We start from the raw sequence: 25,050 nt of genomic DNA on the forward strand, positions 1-25,050 counted from the left end.
TAGAGACGCGCGTGCGTATGTATGTATGTAGAGACGCGCGCGTGCGTATGTATGTATGTATGTAGAGACGCGCGCGTGCGTATGTATGTATGTATGTAGAGACGCGCGCGTGCGTATGTATGTATGTATGTAGAGACGCGCGCGCATTTATGTATGTTGAGAACGTGCGCATGTATGTATGTTGAGACGCGTGCGTATGTATGTTGAGACGCGTGCGTATGTATGTAGAGACGCGTACCTGCGTATGTATGTATGTAGAGACGCGTACCTGCGTATGTATGTATGTTGAGACGCGTGCGTGCGCATGCATGTATGTTGAGACGCGTGCGCATGTATGTTTGTTGAGACGCGTGCGCATGTATGTTTGTTGAGACGCGTGCGCATGTATGTATGTTGAGACGCGTGCGTGCGTATGTATGTATGTTGAGACGCGTGCGTGCGCATGTATGTATGTTGAGACGCGTGCGTATGTTTGTATGTATGTTGAGACGCGTGCGTATGTATGTATGTAGAGACGCGTACCTGCGTATGTATGTATGTTGAGACGCGTGCGTGCGCATGTATGTATGTTGAGACGCGTGCGTATGTTTGTATGTATGTTGAGACGCGTGCGTATGTATGTATGTATGTTGAGATGCGTGCGTATGTATGTATGTATGTAGAGACGCGTGCGTATGTATGTTGAGACGCGTGCGTATGCATGTAGAGACGCGTACCTGCGTATGTATGTATGTAGAGACGCGTACCTGCGTATGTATGTATGTTGAGACGCGTGCGTGCGCATGCATGTATGTTGAGACGCGTGCGCATGTATGTTTGTTGAGACGCGTGCGCATGTATGTTTGTTGAGACGCGTGCGCATGTATGTATGTTGAGACGCGTGCGTGCGTATGTATGTATGTTGAGACGCGTGCGTGCGCATGTATGTATGTTGAGACGCGTGCGTATGTTTGTATGTATGTTGAGACGCGTGCGTATGTATGTATGTATGTTGAGATGCGTGCGTATGTATGTATGTATGTATGTATGTATGTATGTATGTATGTATGTTGAGACGCGTGCGTATGTATGTATGTAGAGACGCGTACGTGCGTATGTATGTATGTATGTTGAGACGCGTACGTATGTATGTATGTAGAGACGCGTACGTGCGTATGTATGTATGTATGTATGTTGAGACGCGTGCGTATGTATGTAGAGACGCGTACGTGCGTATGTATGTATGTATGTAGAGACGCGTACGTGCGTATGTATGTATGTTGAGACGCGCGTACGCATGTATGTTGAGACGCGCGCGCACGCATGTATGTTGAGACGCGCGCACGCATGTATGTTGAGACGCGCGCGTGCGCATGTATGTTGAGACGCGTACGTGCGCATGTATGCTGAGACGCGCGCGCGCGTGCCTGCAGAGACGCGCGCGCGTGCCTGCAGAGACGCGCGCGCGTGCCTGCAGAGACGCGCGCGCGCGCGCTGCAGATACGCGCGCGCGCGCGCCTGCAGAGGCGCGCGCGCGCGCCTGCAGAGAGCGCGCGCGCCTGCAGAGACGCGCGCGCGCGCCTGCAGAGCGCGCGCGCGCCTGCAGAGACGCGCGCGCGCCTGCAGAGACGCGCGCGCGCCTGCAGAGACGCGCGCGCCTGCAGAGAGAGCGCGCGCGCCTGCAGAGACGCGCGCGCGCTGCAGAGACGCGCGCGCGCGCCTGCAGAGACGCGCGCGCGTCGCGCCCTGCAGAGACGCGCGCGCGCCTGCAGAGACGCGCGCGCGCCTGCAGAGACGCGCGCGCCTGCAGAGACGCGCGCGCCTGCAGAGACGCGCGCGCCTGCAGAGACGCGCGCGCGCCTGCAGAGACGCGCGCGCCTGCAGAGACGCGCGCGCCTGCAGAGACGCGCGCGCCTGCAGAGACGCGCGCGCCGCCTGTAGAGACGCGCGCGCCTGTAGAGACGCGCGCGCGCATGTAGAGACGCGCGCGCATGTAGAGACGCGCGCATGCATGTAGAGACGCGCGCATGCATGTAGAGACGCGCGCATGCATGTAGAGACGCGCGCATGCATGTAGAGACGCGCGCATGCATGTAGAGACGCGCGTATGCATGTAGAGACGCGCGTATGCATGTAGAGACGCGCGTATGTATGTTGAGACGTGCGCATGTATGCATGTTGAGACGCGCGCGTGCGCATGTATGTATGTTGAGACGTGCGCATGTATGTATGCATGCATGTTGAGACGCATGTGCGCATGTATGTATGTTGAGACGCGCGCATGTATGTATGTTGAGACGCGCGCGTGCGCATGTATGTATGTATGTTGAGACGTGCGCATGTATGTATGTTGAGACGTGCGCATGTATGTGTGTATGTTGTATGTTGAGATGCGCGCGTGTATGTATGTAGAGACGCGTGCGTGCGTATGCATGTTGAGACGCGTGCGTGCCTATGTATGTATGTTGAGACGCGCGCATGTATGCATGTTGAGACGTGCGCATGTATGTGTGTATGTTGTATGTTGAGATGCGCGCGTGTATGTATGTTGAGACGCGTGCGTGCCTATGTATGTTGAGACGCGTGCGTATGTATGTATGTTGAGACGCGTGCGCATGTATGCATGTTGAGACGTGCGCAAGTATGCATGTTGAGACGTGCGCATGTATGTGTGTATGTTGTATGTTGAGATGCGCGCGTGTATGTATGTAGAGACGCGTGCGTGCGTATGCATGTTGAGACGCGTGCGTGCCTATGTATGTATGTTGAGACGCGCGCATGTATGCATGTTGAGACGTGCGCATGTATGTGTGTATGTTGTATGTTGAGATGCGCGCGTGTATGTATGTTGAGACGCGTGCGTGCCTATGTATGTTGAGACGCGTGCGTATGTATGCATGTTGAGACGCGTGCGTATGTATGTATGTTGAGCCGCGTGCGTGCGTATGTATGTATGTATGTTGAGACACGTGCGCATGTACGTATGTTGAGACGCGCATGTATGTATGTTGAGACGCGTGCGTATGTATGTTGAGACGCGTGCGTGCGCATGTATGCATGTATGTATGTTGAGACGCGTGCGTATGTATGTTGAGACGCGTGCGCATGTATGTATGTTGAGACGCGTGCGTATGTATGTTGAGACGCGTGCGTGCGCATGTATGCATGTATGTATGTTGAGACGCGTGCGTATGTATGTTGAGACGCGTGCGCATGTATGTTTGTTGAGACGCGTGCGCATGTATGTATGTTGAGACGCGTGCGTATGTATGTTGAGACGCGTGCGCATGTATGTTGAGACGCGTGCGCATGTATGTATGTTGAGACGCGTGCGCATGTATGTTGAGACGCGTGTGCATGCATGTTGAGACGCGTGCGCATGTATGTATGTTGAGACGCGTGCGCATGTATGTTGAGACGCGTGCGCATGTATGTTGAGACGCGTGCGCATGTATGTATGTTGAGACGCGTGCGCATGTATGTATGTTGAGACGCGTGCGCATGTATGTTGAGACGCGTGCGCATGTATGTATGTTGAGACGCGTGCGCATGTATGTATGTTGAGACGCGTGCGCATGTATGTATGTTGAGATGCGTGCGCATGTATGTATGTTGAGATGCGTGCGCATGTATGTATGTTGAGACACGTGCGCTTGTATGTATGTTGAGACGCGTGCGTATGTATGTTGAGACGCGTGCGTATGTATGTTGAGACGCGTGCGTATGTATGTTGAGACGCGTGCGTATGTATGTTGAGACGCGCATGTATGTTGAGACGCGCATGTATGTTGAGACGCGTGTGTATGTATGTTGAGACGCGTGCGTATGTATGTTGAGACGCGTGCGCATGTATGTTGAGACGCGTGCGCATGTATGTATGTTGAGACGCGTGCGCATGTATGTATGTTGAGACGCGTGCGCATGTATGTATGTTGAGACGCGTGCGCATGTATGTATGTTGAGACGCGTGCGCATGTATGTATGTTGAGACGCGTGCGCATGTATGTATGTTGAGACGCGTGCGCATGTATGCATGTTGAGACGCGTGTGCATGCATGTATGTTGAGACGCGTGCGCATGTATGTATGTTGAGACGCGTGCGCATGTATGTATGTTGAGACGCGTGCGCATGTACGCATGTTGAGACGCGTGTGCATGCATGTATGTTGAGACGCGTGCGCATGTATGTATGTATGTTGAGACGCGTGCGCATGTATGTATGTTTGTTGAGACGCATGCGCATGTATGTTTGTTGAGACGCGTGCGCATGCATGTATGTTGAGACGCGTGCGCATGCATGTATGTTGAGACGCGTGCGCATGCATGTATGTTGAGACGCGTGCGTATGTATGTTGAGACGCGTGCGCATGTTTGTTGAGACGCGTGCGTATGTAGGTTTGTTGAGACGCGTGCGTATGTATGTTGAGACGCGTGCGCATGTTTGTTGAGACGCGTGCGCATGTTTGTTGAGACGCGTGCGTATGCATGTATGTTGAGACGCGTGCGTATGCATGTATGTTGAGACGCGTGCGTATGTATGTTGAGACGCGTGCGTATGTATGTTGAGACGCGTGTGCATGTATGTTGAGACGCGTGTGCATGTTTGTTGAGACGCGTGCGCATGTATGTATGTTGAGACGCGTGCGCATGTATGTATGTTGAGACGCGTGCGCATGTATGTATGTTGAGACGCGTGCGCATGTATGTTGAGACGCGTGCGTATGTATGTTGAGACGCGTACGTGCATATGTATGTATGTTGAGACGCGTATGTATGTTGAGACGCACGCGTGCGCATGTATGTATGTTGAGACGCGCGCATGTATGTATGTTGAGACGCGTGCGCATGTATGTATGTATGTTGAGACGCGTGCGCATGTATGTATGTATGTTGAGACGCGTGCGCATGTATGTATGTTGAGACGCGTGCGCATGTATGTATGTTGAGACGCGTGCGCATGTATGTATGTTGAGACGCGTGCGCATGTATGTATGTTGAGACGCGTGCGCATGTATGTATGTTGAGACGCGTGCGCATGTATGCATGTTGAGACGCGTGCGCATGTATGTATGTTGAGACGCGTGCGCATGTATGTATGTTGAGACGCGTGCGCATGTATGTATGTTGAGACGCGTGCGCATGTACGTATGTTGAGACGCGTGCGCATGTACGTATGTTGAGACGCGTGCGCATGTATGTATGTATGTATGTATGTTGAGACGCGTGCGCATGTATGTTTGTTGAGACGCGTGCGCATGTATGGATGTTGAGACGCGTGCGCATGCATGCATGTTGAGACGCGTGCGCATGTATGTATGTATGTTGAGACGCGTGCGCATGTATGTATGTATGTTGAGACGCGTGCGCATGTATGTATGTATGTTGAGACGCGTGCGCATGTATGTATGTATGTTGAGACGCATGCGCATGTATGTTTGTTGAGACGCGTGCGCATGCATGTATGTTGAGACGCGTGCGTATGTATGTTGAGACGCGTGCGCATGTTTGTTGAGACGCGTGCGTATGTAGGTTTGCTGAGACGCGTGCGTATGTATGTTGAGACGCGTGCGTATGTATGTTGAGACGCGTGCGCATGTTTGTTGAGACGCGTGCGTATGCATGTATGTTGAGACGCGTGCGTATGTATGTTGAGACGCGTGCGTATGTATGTTGAGACGCGTGCGTATGTATGTTGAGACGCGTGCGTATGTATGTATGTTGAGACGCGTGCGTATGTATGTTGAGACGCGTGTGCATGTTTGTTGAGACGCGTGCGTATGTATGTTTGTTGAGACGCGTGCGCATGTATGTTTGTTGAGACGCGTGCGCATGTATGTTTGTTGAGACGCGTGCGCATGTATGTATGTTGAGACATGCGCATGTATGCATGTTGAGACGCGTGCGCATGTATGTATGTATGTTGAGACGCATGCGCATGTATGTTTGTTGAGACGCGTGCGCATGCATGTATGTTGAGACGCGTGCGCATGCATGTATGTTGAGACGCGTGCGTATGTATGTTGAGACGCGTGCGTATGTATGTTGAGACGCGTGCGCATGTTTGTTGAGACGCGTGCGTATGTAGGTTTGTTGAGACGCGTGCGTATGTATGTTGAGACGCGTGCGCATGTTTGCTGAGACGCGTGCGCATGTTTGTTGAGACGCGTGCGTATGCATGTATGTTGAGACGCGTGCGTATGCATGTATGTTGAGACGCGTGCGTATGTATGTTGAGACGCGTGCGTATGTATGTTGAGACGCGTGTGCATGTATGTTGAGACGCGTGTGCATGTTTGTTGAGACGCGTGCGCATGTATGTTTGTTGAGACGCGTGCGCATGTATGTTTGTTGAGACGCGTGCGCATGTATGTTTGTTGAGACGCGTGCGCATGTATGTTTGTTGAGACGCGTGCGCATGTATGTATGTTGAGACGCGTATGTATGTTGAGACGCGTATGTATGTTGAGACGCGTGCGCATGTATGTATGTTGAGACGCGTGCGCATGTATGTATGTTGAGACGCGTGCGCATGTATGTATGTATGTTGAGACGCGTGCGCATGTATGTATGTTGAGACGCGTGCGCATGTATGTATGTTGAGACGCGTGCGCATGTATGTATGTTGAGACGCGTGCGCATGTATGTATGTTGAGACGCGTGCGCATGTATGTATGTTGAGACGCGTGCGCATGTATGCATGTTGAGACGCGTGCGCATGTATGCATGTTGAGACGCGTGCGCATGTATGCATGTTGAGACGCGTGCGCATGTATGTATGTTGAGACGCGTGCGCATGTATGTATGTTGAGACGCGTGCGCATGCACGTATGTTGAGACGCGTGCGCATGCACGTATGTTGAGACGCGTGCGCATGTATGTATGTATGTATGTATGTTGAGACGCGTGCGCATGTATGTTTGTTGAGACGCGTGCGCATGTATGGATGTTGAGACGCGTGCGCATGCATGCATGTTGAGACGCGTGCGCATGTATGTATGTATGTTGAGACGCGTGCGCATGTATGTATGTATGTTGAGACGCGTGCGCATGTATGTATGTATGTTGAGACGCGTGCGCATGTATGTATGTATGTTGAGACGCATGCGCATGTATGTTTGTTGAGACGCGTGCGCATGCATGTATGTTGAGACGCGTGCGTATGTATGTTGAGACGCGTGCGCATGTTTGCTGAGACGCGTGCGTATGTAGGTTTGCTGAGACGCGTGCGTATGTATGTTGAGACGCGTGCGTATGTATGTTGAGACGCGTGCGCATGTTTGCTGAGACGCGTGCGTATGCATGTATGTTGAGACGCGTGCGTATGTATGTTGAGACGCGTGCGTATGTATGTTGAGACGCGTGCGTATGTATGTTGAGACGCGTGCGTATGTATGTTGAGACGCGTGCGTATGTATGTTGAGACGCGTGTGCATGTTTGTTGAGACGCGTGCGTATGTATGTTTGTTGAGACGCACGTGCGCATGTATGTTTGTTGAGACGTGCGCATGTATGTATGTAGAGACGCGCGCGTGCGTATGTATGTATGTAGAGACATGCGCATGTATGCATGTTGAGACGTGCGCATGTATGTATGTTGAGACGCGCGCATGTATGTATGTTGAGACGCGCGCGTGCGCATGTATGTGTGTGTGTATGTATGTTGAGACGTGCGCATGTATGCATGTTGAGACGTGCGCATGTATGTGTGTATGTTGTATGTTGAGATGCGCGCGTGTATGTATGTAGAGACGCGTGCGTGCGTATGCATGTAGACGCGTGCGTGCCTATGTATGTATGTTGAGACGCGCGCATGTATGCATGTTGAGACGTGCGCATGTATGTGTGTATGTTGTATGTTGAGATGCGCGTGTATGTATGTTGAGACGCGTGCGTGCCTATGTATGTTGAGATGCGCGCGTGTATGTATGTTGAGACGTGCGCATGTATGCATGTTGAGACGTGCGCAAGTATGCATGTTGAGACGTGCGCATGTATGTGTGTATGTTGTATGTTGAGATGCGCGCGTGTATGTATGTAGAGACGCGTGCGTGCGTATGCATGTTGAGACGCGTGCGTGCCTATGTATGTATGTTGAGACGCGCGCATGTATGCATGTTGAGACGTGCGCATGTATGTGTGTATGTTGTATGTTGAGATGCGCGCGTGTATGTATGTTGAGACGCGTGCGTGCCTATGTATGTTGAGACGCGTGCGTATGTATGCATGTTGAGACGCGTGCGTATGTATGTATGTTGAGCCGCGTGCGTGCGTATGTATGTATGTATGTTGAGACACGTGCGCATGTACGTATGTTGAGACGCGCATGTATGTATGTTGAGACGCGTGCGTATGTATGTTGAGACGCGTGCGTGCGCATGTATGCATGTATGTATGTTGAGACGCGTGCGTATGTATGTTGAGACGCGTATGTATGTTGAGACGCGTGCGTATGTATGTTGAGACGCGTGCGTGCGTATGTATGTTGAGACGCGTGCGTGCCTATGTATGTTGAGACGCGTGCGCATGTATGTATGTTGAGACGCGTGCGCATGTATGTATGTTGAGACGCGTGCGTATGTATGTTGAGACGCGTGCGCATGTATGTTGAGACGCGTGCGCATGTATGTTGAGACGCGTGCGCATGTATGTTGAGACGCGTGTGCATGCATGTTGAGACGCGTGCGCATGTATGTATGTTGAGACGCGTGCGCATGTATGGCGGTTGAGACGCGTGCGCATGTATGTTGAGACGCGTGCGCATGTATGTATGTTGAGACGCGTGCGCATGTATGTATGTTGAGACGCGTGCGCATGTATGTATGTTGAGATGCGTGCGCATGTATGTATGTTGAGACGCGTGCGCATGTATGTATGTTGAGACACGTGCGCTTGTATGTATGTTGAGACGCGTGCGTATGTATGTTGAGACGCGTGCGTATGTATGTTGAGACGCGTGCGTATGTATGTTGAGACGCGTGCGTATGTATGTTGAGACGCGCATGTATGTTGAGACGCGCATGTATGTTGAGACGCGTGCGTATGTATGTTGAGACGCGTGCGTATGTATGTTGAGACGCGTGCGCATGTATGTATGTTGAGACGCGTGCGCATGTATGTATGTTGAGACGCGTGCGCATGTATGTATGTTGAGACGCGTGCGCATGTATGTATGTTGAGACGCGTGCGCATGTATGTATGTTGAGACGCGTGCGCATGTATGCATGTTGAGACGCGTGCGCATGCATGTATGTTGAGACGCGTGCGCATGTATGTATGTTGAGACGCGTGCGCATGTATGTTTGTTGAGACGCGTGCGCATGTATGGATGTTGAGACGCGTGCGCATGCATGCATGTTGAGACGCGTGCGCATGTATGTATGTATGTTGAGACGCGTGCGCATGTATGTATGTATGTAGAGACGCATGCGCATGTATGTTTGTTGAGACGCGTGCGCATGCATGTATGTTGAGACGCGTGCGCATGCATGTATGTTGAGACGCGTGCGTATGTATGTTGAGACGCGTGCGTATGTATGTTGAGACGCGTGCGCATGTTTGTTGAGACGCGTGCGTATGCATGTATGTTGAGACGCGTGCGCATGCATGTATGTTGAGACGCGTGCGTATGTATGTTGAGACGTGTGCGCATGTTTGTTGAGACGCGTGCGTATGCATGTATGTATGTTGAGACGCGTGCGTATGCATGTATGTTGAGACGCGTGCGTATGCATGTATGTTGAGACGCGTGCGTATGCATGTATGTTGAGACGCGTGCGTATGTATGTTGAGACGCGTGCGTATGTATGTTTGTTGAGACGCGTGCGCATGTATGTTTGTTGAGACGCGTGCGCATGTATGTTTGTTGAGACGCGTGCGCATGTATGTTTGTTGAGACGCGTGCGCATGTATGTTTGTTGAGACGCGTGCGCATGTATGTTTGTTGAGACGCGTATGTATGTATGTTGAGACGCGTGTATGTTGCATGTATGTATGTATGTTGAGACGCGTGCGCATGTATGTATGTATGTTGAGACGCGTGCGCATGTATGTATGTAGACGCGTGTTGATGAGACGCGTGCGCATGTATGTATGTTGAGACGCGTGCGCATGTATGTATGTTGAGACGCGTGCGCATGTATGTATGTTGAGACGCGTGCGCATGTATGTATGTTGAGACGCGTGCGCATGTATGTATGTTGAGACGCGTGCGCATGTATGCATGTTGAGACGCGTGCGCATGTATGCATGTTGAGACGCGTGCGCATGTATGCATGTTGAGACGCGTGCGCATGTATGCATGTTGAGACGCGTGCGCATGTATGTATGTTGAGACGCGTGCGCATGTATGTATGTATGTATGTATGTTGAGACGCGTGCGCATGTATGTTTGTTGAGACGCGTGCGCATGCATGGATGTTGAGACGCGTGCGCATGCATGCATGTTGAGACGCGTGCGTATGTATGTATGTATGTTGAGACGCGTGCGCATGTATGTATGTATGTTGAGACGCGTGCGCATGTATGTTTGTTGAGACGCGTGCGCATGCATGTATGTTGAGACGCGTGCGCATGCATGTATGTTGAGACGCGTGCGCATGCATGTATGTTGAGACGCGTGCGTATGTATGTTGAGACGCGTGCGCATGTTTGTTGAGACGCGTGCGTATGTAGGTTTGTTGAGACGCGTGCGTATGTATGTTGAGACGCGTGCGTATGTATGTTGAGACGCGTGCGCATGTTTGTTGAGACGCGTGCGTATGCATGTATGTTGAGACGCGTGCGTATGTATGTTGAGACGCGTGCGTATGTATGTTGAGACGCGTGCGTATGTATGTTGAGACGCGTGCGTATGTATGTTGAGACGCGTGCGTATGTATGTTGAGACGCGTGTGCATGTTTGTTGAGACGCGTGCGTATGTATGTTTGTTGAGACGCGTGCGCATGTATGTTTGTTGAGACGCGTGCGCATGTATGTTTGTTGAGACGCGTGCGCATGTATGTATGTTGAGACGCGTGCGCATGTATGCATGTTGAGACGCGTGCATATGTATGTATGTTGAGACGCGTATGTATGTTGAGACGCGTGCGCATGTATGTATGTTGAGACGCGTGCGCATGTATGTATGTTGAGACGCGTGCGCATGTATGTATGTTGAGACGCGTGCGCATGTATGTATGTATGTTGAGACGTGTGCGCATGTATGTATGTTGAGACGTATGTATGTATGTTGAGACATGCGCATGCATGTTGAGACACGTGCGTGCGCATGTATGTATGTATGTATGTAGAGACACGCGCGTGCGTATGTACGTTGAGACGCGTATGTATGTTGAGACGCGTGTGTGCGTATGTTGAGACGCGTGCGTGCGTATGTTGAAAAGTGCACTTTATTTTGAACAGGGCCCATAAAAGACTATAGATGGAAAAGGGTGCAATTTGGGCCACATACTTATATTGTGTATATTTAACAGCTGATCTTACCTGGGCCCCAGGAGGTCTGAGCCACATTCTTTTCGCTTCAGGGACTCTCCCCTGGCAGCAGGGTCACGGGTGTTCTCCCCCGCACTACTCATCTTCAGCAAATATCACCAACTTCAGGGAGAGAAAGAAGACTCCATTAAAGCTCAAAGCTGACGAAGATCTTCAGATCGAAACACAACAAACCGCTGGAGTATTCAACAGTGTACAGGTATCTATCTACCTTTATTTCAGGAGTACATTTTCTACGCTTGCACCTGCAAGTAATTGGATGGTCGTACATTATGTATGAAACAAGACGCGGTTTAGGACAATGAGAAATTGTAGGTAAAGTCTTTGCCAACAAGAGCGACTGAGATGGGTGCTAATCTTGACTCTGTCTCTCACCTAGAGTGCCTGCGAAAATATTCACCCCCCTTGGCATTTTTCTTATGTTGTTGCCTTACAACCTGGAATTAAAATAGATTTTTGTGGGGGTTTGTGTCATTTGATTTACACCACATGCCTACCACTTATTTTCTCAACATGCCTACCAAATATTTTCTTGTGAAACAAACAAGAAATAAGACACAAAAAAAACAGAAAACTTGAGCGTGCATAACTATTCAACCCTCAAAGTCAATACTTTGTAGAGACACCTTTTGCCGCAATTACAGCTGCAAGTCTCTTGTGGTATGTCTCTTGAAGCTTGGCACATCTAGCACCTAGGATTTTTGCCCATTCTTCAAGGCAAAACTGCTCAAGCTCCTTCAAGTTGAATGGGTTCCCTGGGGTACAGCAATCTTTACGTCATACCACAGATTCTCAATTGGAATAAGGTCTGGTCTTTGACATTTAAATGTTTCCCCTTAAACCACTTGAGTGTTGCATCAGAAGTATGCTTAGGGTCATTGTCCTGCTGGAAGGTGAACCTCTGTCCCAGTCTCAAATCTCTGAAAGACACATGGAAATCCTTGAGGGAATCCTGTTTATTTAGCACCATCCATCAATTCTGACCAGTTTCCCAGTCCCTGCCGATGAAAAGCATCCCCAGAGAATTATGCTGCCACCACCATGCTTCACTGTGGGGATGGTGTTCTCGGGGTTAGGTGTTGGGTTAGCGCCAGACATAGCGTTTTCCTTGATGGAAAAAATGTATATTTTTTAGTCTCATCTGACCAGAGTACCTTCTTCCATATGTTTGGGGAGCCTCTCACATCCCTTTAGGCGAACACCAAACATGCTTGCTTATTTTTTTCTTTAAGCAATGGCTTTTTTCTGGCCACTCATCTGTCAAGCCCAGCTCTGTGGAGTGTACGACTTAGTGGTCCTATGGACAGATACGCCAATCTCCACTGGAGCTTTGCAGCTCCTTCAGAGTCATCTTTGGTCTCTTTGTTGCCTCTGATTAATGCCCTCCTTGCCTGGTTTGTGAGTTTTGGTGGGCGGCCCTCTCTTGGCAGGTTTGTTGTGGTGCCATATTCTTTCAATTTTTTTTTAAATGGTGCGCACTGGGATGTTCAAAATTTCAGATATTTTTTTATAATCCAAATCTGTACTTCTCCACAACTTTGTCCCTGACCTATTTGGAGCACTCCTTGGTCATCATGGTGTCGCTTGCTTGGCGGTGCCACTTGCTTAATGGTGTTGTAGACTCTGGGGCTTTTAAGAACAGAAAGATATACACACACACAGAGAGAGATCATGTGACACTTTATTTAAGTCCACCTGTGTGGATTCTAACTAATTATGTGCACCAGATCTTATTTAGGGGCTTCATAGCAAAGGGGGTGAATACATATGCAAGTACCACTTCTGTTTTTTATTTTTTTAGAAACAAGTACATTTTTTAATTCACTTCACCATTTTACTATTTTGTGCACGTCCATTACATGAAATTCACATAAAAATCTATTTAAAATTACAGGTTGTAATGTTGCAAAATAGGAAGAAAAAAAACACCAACGGGGATGAATACTTTTGCAAGGCACTGTATCTAGTACATGTCCTTCCAGCCAGCCACGTAGCCTCATAAGGCAATTTGTATGGCTGTGTAACTGCATGGGCTTCTGTCTCCTATCAAATCCAGGCTGAGGGAGGAAGACCGAGAGTGTTTGGCTGCCTTGTGTTTCTGCTCTGTTTGCAGTTAAGAGGCGAGAGTACCCCCCCACTAGTCTGTCCAAGACTCTTCACCAGTCAATGCTATTGGTTTGTCAATTACAGAAGTAACAGGGCCTCTTAAAGGGTGTATACACAGGCCAGACCGAACGACACTGGAAATGGCACCCTATTCCCTTCATAGTGCACTGCTTTTGACCCGTGCCCATAGGACTGGTTATGGCCAAAGTAGTACATTGTAAAGCGAATAGGGTTCCGTTTGGGACACAGCCCCTTTGTAGTCCAAACAGAGCTACTTCCTTACCCTGCCCGGTTTGCACAGACTGATACTAGGCTGACATTCAGCTCCTGCATTGATTGATGCTTCAATAGTAAGATCTGTCAACAACAAGGGGCGGTGAACTCAAACACAGAGAGGATGATCACAACTGACCTGCATGGACAGACTGCTGGCCTCATTCAAACATCACACCACTTTTCCCCGAATGAGACTAACAATTTCCTTATAGAGCCGTTTCATCATGACTCATGAAATTACACATCTGCAGTGATCTGCATCTAATTCCCTTGTATCCTAAAAAAAAACAATGCAATAAAAAAATGAATGAATACACATCCAAGATAAACAGTAGTATTAGTCAAGGTCTCATTACATATACAGATAGCCTAGCGCGTCTCTAGGGCGTGTCAGCTAGCCTAGCGTTGAGCTGATCTAAGCTGCTGGTGGAATAGCAGACTGGTGTACTAAGAGCCCAGGCAGGCCAGCACATCACCTGACCATTACATAACACACAGCCTGGACCTGCCACTGAGCAGATAGAGCGCCAGCTGGGGCAATTCTCCCTGCTCATCTAAATGAATAATCAGTCCATAGATCCCTGCTGGAGACTACACTGGCACTATTAGATCAGGAGGAGGAGGACAGGGGGGGAGGAATCGGCAGCAGCAGGGAGGAAGAGGAGAAGTCTCAGTCTACTTCTCTCATTTATGCATGCTTACCAAATTTATACAGGCAATTAATTGTTAGGGCTTCTCACTTGCTCAGTTAAATTAGAGAGGGGGTGGTATCAAAGCTCTCAAGAAATGAAACCGATCATAAAAGCATCTTGAGACGCTGTGATTAGGGCTGTGGCGGTCATGAAATTGTGTCAGCCAGTTATTGTCATGTAACAGAACTTAACTGAACAATACAGAAAATATATTTTTCTGTTATGGAGTGAGTAGCAATATAAAGTGGCTATGATGAGGTAAAGGTGATCATTTGAAACAGGTCCTATATGCTAGATTTAGAGTTATTTGGCAACTTTTGTGATATACAAACATTTGAATGTGTTATAAATCAAAACATAATGGGCTGCATGATGCGACTATAGGATATTGATGATTTGAGAAAGTAGCAATAAAAAAATAAATAGCTTGTGGTCTGTTCCTTGCCTCGGGCTGCACACGCTATTCTCTCATCAAGTAATCATACTTTCACCAATCAGACTAAACTGAGAATAATCTTGTCTTTACTAATATGAAAAACTAGTTTCGATTTTGAAATGGTCCATTATCAAATGGGTAGGAACACGGGCAGGGGAATGAAAGAGTATGCACTCGAAAAGCGAATGGAGGCGGTGCACTTTCCAGCTTGTCTGTTTTGTTGGCTACTTCGGTTTGACAGCGAAGAAGGTGATATTCCGCCCAAACTCTGTATGCCATGGGCTCTCCAACCTTGTTCCTGCAGCTACACGGAAAATCAAGTGAAATCTGGTCAGGAACATGTTTTCGCAACAGAGCATATTTCACTAAAATGTTGACAGTCCATCTGCGTGCTCGAGAAAGGGATAACGGAGAGAGAAAAGATGGAGACGCATGGTGGTGAGATTTTCTGTAGGGCAAAAAAAAAAGGTAACGTCACCCAATTAATTATAGAAACATTTTTTTTTAAATCCATTCTTAGTGCGCTATTCAAATCAAATTCACTAATTGTAGTGGAACTGTAAGGCGCCCTGCACAATCAATGAACCAACAGCATCGCCTAGGGCTATACGTTATAGAAATGTTGGAGCGTAGCTTAATGTAACCGGTCAATTCAGTACGCATAATAATACAGTCCTCACTCAAAGGCCAGACCAATAAAAGTACCAAAGACATTTTAAAATCAGTTTGGTTTCATGTTTTTATGCCATGCGTAATATGCAGTAGGCTATGTATTGTATAATGGCACGATGAAGAGACAACATGAGACTGAAGGTAGTGGTAATACAATACCACAGAGGCATGGTCAAACTTGACTCATACATTTTTTTTATACTAAAGTCGCTTTTCCGCCAACTTCACCATTAAAAAAATAATAATAATTAAAAATCGGCAATTATTTTTATTTATTTTTTACACATTTTCCTTATATCTGAAAGGTATTGTCAGTATCAAGTTAAAACTGGTATTTACGCCTAACGACCTAGTAATCATCTAGTAATAATTTCGGTAAAGTTCTCCATAAGGCTTAGTATGAAACGTAGTTGTAATGCTGGAGGCGGCACTGGCACGCACTACGCTCTTAAAAACACTTGATGGTTGCTAGGCAGTGCCGTTAACCGTCCTCCTGCCAGTTCTAAACTTTGCGAGGCATGTCATTTCTCCCATCTCTTCACATAGCCCACCATTAAGCAGGCACTGTTCTCTTACCCACAACTGGATAGATCCATAAATAATTCATGTCGGAATAAATATCACTGAATGAAAATATTGGAATAAAGTAGGCTAATGCAACTGAAGGCATGTATCAAATTGTTGCTTAATGAAACTACCAAAGTCATCAAATGATTGTAATACATTTTAAGCAATAGTCTACCCGCTTGTGGTCAACTAGAGCAGGGGTGTCAAAGTCAAATGGACGGAGGGCCAAATAAAAAATTTAGCTACAAGCCGAGGGCCGGACTGTTCGAATGTTCATTGAAAAATTTTTAAATGACGCATATAGTCTAGTGAACCTAATTGAACCTACTGAAAACCTAACAAATATATTCCAATATGATCAGATAAATAAAGCAATATTTTCTTATGGCTCTGTCAGTAATCTTTAATTTTCAACAGACACAAAAGACAAATTTCCTTTATATAAAAATCCCCATAACATGAACATTAAATGAAAGAAACCGGTATTCAAGGCACCATCAGTAGCCTATATTTTCTATTTTAGCAAAAGTGGGCTAAATTTACTTCAAAGAAAAAAACAATAATAGCAATTTTCTATCATCCACTCAACTGAAATATTTTTAAAATATAATTGGATTGAAATACAATAAAATAAAGTGCAAAAATCTATTAATCAAAAACAACACTTTGTTTAAGGAGAAGTAACATGCAGTGAAAACAAATATTAAACTTTAACTTTTAAACTTGAACTGAGTAAAAACTCTAAATATGTGATTGCACAGTAATGTTCACTTGTTTGAGGTTGAGGGTGATACTTGGTGGTGTCCCATCTTTTCCACAAGTTCATCAATGTTCGGGGTAAGGCTCTGAGCTGAGGAAATCCTCAGAATTGAGTGGAGGTGTTCAGCAGTAAGTCGACTTCTGTGTGATGTTTTGTTCAAGTTCATCAAAGAAAACAGTTGTTCACACAGGTATGTGCTGCCAAACATAGACAACGTTTGAGCAGCCTGGATGCGCAGCTGGGGCATTGTGTCGGGAGGAAACGGGCGAACTCCGCAGCACCCACTGCCGCATATTTTGCCCTCAGTGCATCATTGCATTGAGGTCAATCAACACCATTTGGAGGTTTGGTGGTGAGCTTTCCACGTCAACAGCAAATGGGTTACCGAGCAGTTCCAACCTGCTTTTTTGTGCTTCAAAGTCAGCAAATCGGCGTCGAAAGTCAGCGGCAAGCATACCTATTTTATCAGCCAACTGTGCGCTCGGGAACGCACTGGTAGAGAGCTTCTCTTTCATGGTCTGGCAGCTGGGAAAGTGGCTCAAATTTTCTTTCCGCATCTGCGTCTCCCACAGAGTCAGTTTGGTTTTAAATGCCTTCACTGTACTGTACATATCAGAGATGACACGATCCCGACCCTGCAGCTGCAAGTTCATTGCATTCAGATGACTCGTAATGTCACACAGAAAAGCCATTTCACACAGAAACATTTCGTCTCGGAGTTGTGTTGTGTCTTTCCCTTTGCTGTCCAAGAACAGACAAATCTCCTCACGAAGCTCGAAACATCTTTGAAGCACCTTTCCCTGGCTTAGCCATCGCACCTCTGTGTGATAAGGCAAATCACCATGCTCCGTTTCTAACTCCGTCAGAAATGCCTTGAACTGGCGGTGATTCAAACCTTTGGCTCTGATAAAGTTAACTGTGCGCGTGATGATGCTCATTACATGCTCCATTTTCAAGGCTTTACCGCACAACGCTTCCTGGTGTATGATACAATGATAAGCTGTCAGCTCACCTGTCGCGTTTTCCTCTTGCATCTTTTCCCGTATCTTCGCCACCAGTCCGCTCCTGTGTCCACACATCGCAGGTGCTCCGTCGGTTGTCAAACCCACGAGTTTTTCCCAAGGCAGCTCCATCTCATTTACACATCTTGACACCTCTTCATACAAATCATGCCCCGTAGTTGTGCCATGCATAGGACGTAAAGCCAAAAACTCCTCTGTCACGCTTAGGCTGGAGTCCACTCCGCGGATGAAAATTGACAACTGGGCAATGTCAGAAATGTCGGTGCTCTCATCCACAGCCAAGGAATATGCAATGAAATCTTTTCCCTTTTTCACAAGCTGCTCTTTTAGATTGATGGACAACTGGTCTACTCTCTCGGCAATGGTGTTTCTGCTCAGACTCACATTTAAAAAGAGTTGCCTTTTTTTTCTGGGCAAACTTCGTCACAAACTTTAATCATGCAGTTTTTGATGAAATCCCCTCCGTAAATGGCCGGGCTGATTTAGCGATCTCTTCTGCCAAAATAAAACTGGCCTTGACAGCAGCCTGGCCTTGTGATTTGGCTTTTTTGAACAGAGCCTGTCGAGATTTGAGGCCTCGTTTTTAATTCCTCTGCCTTTTGTAGCCTTTGTTCCATGTCCATATTCTTGTTTTTGTCCGCGTGTTTCGTTTCATAATGTCGTCTCAGATTATACTCTTTCAGTACCGCCACACTTTCTCCACACAGAAGACACACAGGTTTTCCAGCTACCTCCGTGAACAAATACTCCGACTCCCACCTTGTTTGAAACCCCGGTTCTCAGTGTCCACCTTCCGTTTTGCCATTTTTGATGGGTATCTGAAAGTTAATTTTACTGTGATGCTGACAACTGCTGTGCCAATAAATATTGAAATGAAGCAGCCTACTGCTCGGTGCGTCACCGTTGCATTGTGGGAAATGTAGTATTGGTGCGTGTAAAAGATCTGCGGGCTGCCGGCTTGCTGCGGTCTGCGGGCCGGTTCTAATAATAAATCAAGATCATCCCAGGGGCCGTAAAAAACCTTCTCGCGGGCCGGATGTGGCCCGCGGGCCTTGACTCTGACATATGTGAACTAGAGGATCATTTCAGCACTGTTTTGATTGGGACAGTGCCTTCCTACTGCTTTAAGACAAGCGTGGGGACTCGTCTTGATAAAAACATTTTCAAATATTTGTTTTCGCTGAATCTCCGTTTGGATATTGGTAAGGCTACAATTAGGCTGTGGAAATGTTTGCTAAGTTGAGTGCTGCTCGTGAACATCTTGTCTAGTTGGCTCATTTATTTGAACATTTGTGACCCGTTCCAGGAAACTAGGTATATGTCGCGCTTCATTACTTCACAGGAGAGCCATTTGAACATAAAAATGTTTTTGGGCAGAAATGCCTTCTGGAACATGTGAGCTTTCATGCGGCTTAATAACAAATGTGTATGCCATCTGTAAATACAAATAAAATGGTTAAAATTACAAGCTTAGTTTAGCCACAGAAAAAGCCAGCAACCTTCCCGCTAGCGATGATTGGCTGAGATAATGAATGGGCTGGACATGCCGAGAGATTAGTTTGGATTGGTCTGCCATGTGGCACGCTTCTGTCTATTTGAGTTGGTCAGCTTGTGTAGGTAATATTTTCTAACACCGCTTTTTTTTTTATATCACGCAGAAGAACTGCATAATAGTCTACCCGCTTGACATCAATATCAGTTCTGTTATACACACAGACAATATTTTTACAGTTTGGAAACTTTAGAGCGTTTTCTATCCTAAGCTGTCAATTATATGCATGTTCTAGCATCTTGTCCTGACAAAATAGCCCGTTTACTTAGGGAATGTTATTTTTCCAAAAATGAAAATAGTGCCCCCCAGTTTCAAGAGGTTAACTTCTTCGATATAGGGGATGCTCTTTTAATTTTGGGATAAAAAAAGATATATATTTTGTCACGAAAAGATGCTCGACTATGCATATAATTGACAGCTTTGGAAAGAAAACACTCCAAAACTGCAAAGATATTATCTGTGAGTGCCACATGATTTTATTTGAATGCTTTTCTTGTTTTTGTGAAAATGTTGCCTGCTGAATGCTAGGCTTAATGCTATGCTAGCTATCAATACTCTTACACAAATGCTTGTGTAGCTATGGTTGAAAAGCATATTTTGAAAATCTGAGATGACAGTGTTGTTAACAAAAGGCTAAGCTTGTGAGTGAATATATTTCATTTCATTTGCGATTTTCATGAATAGTTAACGTTGCGTTATGGTAATGAGCATGAGGCTATGATTACGCTCCCGGATACGGGATTGCTCGACGCAAGAAGTTAAATGAACAAAATAATGAACTATTGATTTAATTCATTTGGACATAACATAATTAAACTCAAAATAAACCAGTCTATTGTTTTGAAAATATATTGTATTAGTCTTAGGACCAGCATAAACAAATTAATAATTATTTTTGTTGGTATTAATATAAGGCATATGCAGGTGAGAATGTGGTTAAAAAAATGTTTAAGTTTTCAAAAAACTGGCAAAATCCTGTAAATCCTGTGTGAAAGCAGTATCAGTAAAAAGAGGTAGCGTCCCAAACAGCACCCTGTTCCCTATATAGTACACTACTTTGAACAGAGCCCTATAGCACTACATAGGGAATAGATTGTCATTTGGGATGCAACCCATTGCAAACAGCCTGCATTGGAGGGTCACCATGACCCCTTAATGTGGGGCGACATGTTTCAAGAGCAAATACACAACTGTTTGTCTGGCTGCTTGAAAAGAAATGCATGGACAGAGCCTAACCTACATCCTCATTCAATTACAAGGTGGCAGCTCTATACAGTCAGAAGATACAAATCACGTCCCAAATGAGTGCTACACATTGTTATTCCACCCCCTATACAGCACTTTGAGCATCTGGAAAGGCACTACATAAAAGCAGTCGATTATTAGCATTATTAATTACGTCAAAATGCGGACCATTCAGCCATTTCTACCGTCGACTAAAGTTGAGGAACACTATTGGCTTTTATTTAGGGGGTAGATCAGCTTTAATACTGCACATAGAGTGTAGCTTCCATCAATGTAATTGTCTGCATCTTTTGCAATCTCCCATATATTAGTTTGTAAATATATTTTCTCCTAACCCTACCACTCCTCCCCTAATTGGAGTAAAGTAATGGACAATACTTAGGCTTTTACATACATAAAAATGTGCCGTTTCACAAAAGTTCTGAACCTTTATTCTCACAGTTTCTACAGATTGTAATTAAAGAATTATACTTTTAGCAAAAATGTTTATATTATTGATCGATTTACTATGTTGTTTTTTTTCAAATCACCCAGCAGTGCTATCCCTAGAATGCCAGCATCCCGCAGTCACCTCTTCACTGTTGAGACTTGTGTTTTGCAGGTATTATTTAATGAAGCTGCCAATTGAGAACTTGTGAGGCGTCTGTTTCTCAATCTAGACACTAATGTACTTGTCCTCTTGCTCAGTTGTACAATGGGGCCTCCTACTCCCCTTTCGATTCTTGTTAGGGCCAGTTTGCGCTGTTTTGTGAAGGGAGTAGTAGACAGCGTTTTACCAGATCTTCACTTCCTTGGCAATTTCTCACCTAGAATAGCCTTAATTTCTCAGAACAAGAACAGACTGATGAGTTTCAGAAGAAAGAGTCTTTGTTTCTGGCCATTTTGAGCTTGTAATCAAACCCACAAAAGCTGATGCTCCAGATACTCAACTAGTCTAAAGGTCAGTTTTATTGCTTCTTTAATCAGGACAACAGTTTTCAGCTGTGCTAACATACTTGCAAAAGGGTTTTGTAATGATCAGTTAGCCCTTTAATATGATAAGCTTGGATTAGCTAACACAACGTGCCATTGGAACACAGGAGTGATGGTTGCTGATAATGGGCCTCTGTACACCCATGTAGATATTCCATAAAGAAGCTGCAGTTTCCAGCTACAATAGTCATTTACAACATTAACAATGTGTACACTGTATTTCTGATCAATTTTATGTTATTTTAAAAATGGACAAAAAGTGATTCTTGCAAAAACAAGGACATTTCTAAGTAACCCCAAACTTTTGAACGGAAGTGTGTGTACACATTTTTCCCCTCCATTATATTTTGCAAGAATGTATAATAATTTAAACTGAAAAGCAAACATTTTGAATCCAGGGATGTGTTACGTATCAGTTCATAAACCATGTTCCATGGAATTGGTACATTGAAAAATCTCTGCTATCTATATGGCACAGCTATCCATTTTTTTTCCCTAAAAATGAAACTGGTGTACTTTGCTCTTTAATGCAGGGCTGACAAACAAGTTATTTTCAAATAACTGAAAGTGAGAGAGGTTGTAATCTGAATAAAGGGAAAAAGGCCATTCTTGAACATGGGGTGAGAAATTCTTACTAATCTGTTAGAGGACCAGTTCAGATTTAAGTATAACTTTTGTATGACTGACTCTTTTAGTGAGATGTTTAATGTGTTAATATTTAACTTCTTTCCTCCAAATTCATATTGATTAGATAAAATGGGCCCGTTTAATTTCATTTGGCTTGCCATTCCAAATAAAATTGAATCTTTAAAGATATAATATAATAAAAAATAAATTATACATTTTAAAAACCGGTCGCTAGGTGTAGGCAAGGCCATAATCAAATAGCTAAACTCAGATATTACTTAAAAGTTAAATCAGGGTGATTTTTCCACAAATACACAGGCATTTTCCTTTCCAAGGTAGCAAGATCTTATCTATTTTTACTAACTTTCTATTAAAATGTATTGTAGTGCGGTCATTTATTTCAGGAGATGAATATTGAGTATGTCCACATCACCATCAGACCACTTTAATGATAAACTACACGGTAATGTAAAAGTTGTATTTTTGTGTGATCCAATACGTAATATAGTACTCATCATAATTTGGTTGTAATCCAGAAAGGTTAGAAAAGATCCTCAATGAGGCTGTGGAGGGATCTAAATTGTGGATTTAAAAGAAAACATGAATCATCAGCGTACAATGACACCTTTGTTTTTCCAACCCCTTTACATTATTCTTGGATCCGAAATTAATAGCTATAACATTGCAATTGCCATAATAATAAAATATTCCCAATAGTGGATAACATGGTTTTGCTCCTCTTGACAGTTTAACACTTTCTGAGAAGTAGCCATTATTTTACACCTTGGGCTACTATACATAATCTCTTATAAAATGGCTTAAAGTTATTATTTTTTTTACAAACATTCCAGGCATTCATTCATTTATATATCACATTCCAGTCATACTTAATCAAAAGCCTTTTCAAAGTCAGCCAAGAATACCAGGCTTTGACTATGGTGATTTGGAGTAGAGGTCGACTGATTATGATTTTTCAACGCCGATACAGATTTAAAATCGTCCGGTTTATTTATTTGTTTGTAATAATGACAATTAAAATAATACTGAATGAACACTTATTTTAACTTAATATAATACATCAATAAAAATGTATTTAGCCTCAAATAAATAATGAAACATGTTCAATTTGGTTTAAATACCGTAATGCAAAAACAACGTGTTGGAGAAGTAAAAGTGCAATATGTGCCATGTAAAAAAGCTAACGTTTGAGTTCCTTGCTCAGAACACGAGAACATATGAAAGCTGGTGGTTCCTTTTAAACATGAGACTTCAATATTCCAAGGTAAGAGGTTTTAGGTTGAAGTTATTATAGGAATATTTCTCTATATAATATTTGTATTTCATATACCTTTAACTATTGGATGTTCTTATAGGCACTATAGTATTGCCAGTAACAGTATAGCTTCCGTCCCTATGCAAAGAGCTGCAAGCAAAATGCACTTAAGTGCTGTTTGAATGAATGCTTACGAGCCTGCTGCTGCCTACCATTGCTCAGTCAGACTGCTCTATCAAATCATAGTTATAACACACCGAAATAAGAGCCTTTGGTCATTAATATGGTCGAATCTGGAAACAATAATTTCAAAAACAAAACGTTTATCATTTCAGTGAAATACGGAACTGTTCTGTATTTATCTAACGGGTGGCATCCCTAAGTCTAAATATTCTTACATTGCACAACCTTCAATGTATGTCATAGTTACGTAGAATTCTGGCAAATTAGCTCACAATGAGCCAGGATGCATATCCCCTGACTCTGGTTGCCACGAACGCAAGAAAAAAGTGACAATTTCACCTGGTTAATATTGCCTGCTAACCTGGATTTCTTTAAGCTAAATAGGCAGGTTTAAAAATATATACTTCTGTGTATTGATTTTAAGAAAGGCATTGGTGTTTATGGTTTGGTACAGTCGTGCAACGATTGTGCTTTTTTCGCAAATGCGCCTTTGTTAAATCATCCCCCAGCGTTGCATCGATTATATGCAACGCAGGACACGCTAGGTAAACTACTAATATCATCAACCATGTGTAGTTATAACTAGTGATTATGATTGATTGATTGTTTTTTATAAGATAAGTTTAATGCTAGCTAGCAACTTACCTTGGCTTCCACTGCATTCGCGTAACAGGCAGTCTCCTTGTGGAGTGCAACGAGAGGCAGGTGGTTATAGCGTTGGACTAGTTAACTGTAAGGTTGCAAGATTGGATCCCCCGAGCTGACAAGGTGAAAATCTGTCGTTCTGCCCCTGAACAAGGCAGTTAACCCACCGTTCCTAGGCCGTCATTGAAAATAAGAACGTGTTCTTAACGGACTTGCCTAATTAAATAAAAAATAAATCAAATTAAAATCCGGTGCCCAAAAATACCGATTGTTATGAAAACTTGAAATCGTCCCTTATTAAATCGGCTATTCCGATTATTCGGTCGTCCTCTAATTTGGAGCAAGGTCTTCCAATTTCTAATACTTTATCACGTTAAAAAATGGCAAAAGCCCTTTAAAATAGTCTGTCATGATGATAATAACAGAGGAGTAACCTCAGGCACATTTGACATTTGATTGCGGGTTGAAGAAAACGCATCTTTTAAAGGCAATGTTCCCGCATTTGGCAGAGATTGCATTAATCGGAAACGCGTATGTCGGGTCAATTGGAAT

General features: G+C 45.0%; 1 protein-coding gene across 5 annotated transcripts in view; it reads right to left on the bottom strand.

Moving 5' to 3' along the window:
- The window catches only part of LOC118402550 (nuclear receptor coactivator 2-like), a 79,905-nt gene that overhangs the window by 38,413 nt on the left and 16,442 nt on the right, over positions 1-25,050 (bottom strand). For all 5 annotated transcript variants that reach the window (XM_052477000.1, XM_052476998.1, XM_052476999.1 and 2 more), the window contains exon 2: positions 11,462-11,572. In XM_052477000.1, the coding sequence (XP_052332960.1) occupies positions 11,462-11,553 (92 nt within the window). In that variant the 5' untranslated portion in view covers positions 11,554-11,572. The remainder of the gene's footprint in view (positions 1-11,461; positions 11,573-25,050) is intronic.

Source organism: Oncorhynchus keta, chromosome 23 (genome assembly GCF_023373465.1).
Source record: "Oncorhynchus keta strain PuntledgeMale-10-30-2019 chromosome 23, Oket_V2, whole genome shotgun sequence".
In the NCBI taxonomy this organism is placed as follows: domain Eukaryota; kingdom Metazoa; phylum Chordata; class Actinopteri; order Salmoniformes; family Salmonidae; genus Oncorhynchus; species Oncorhynchus keta.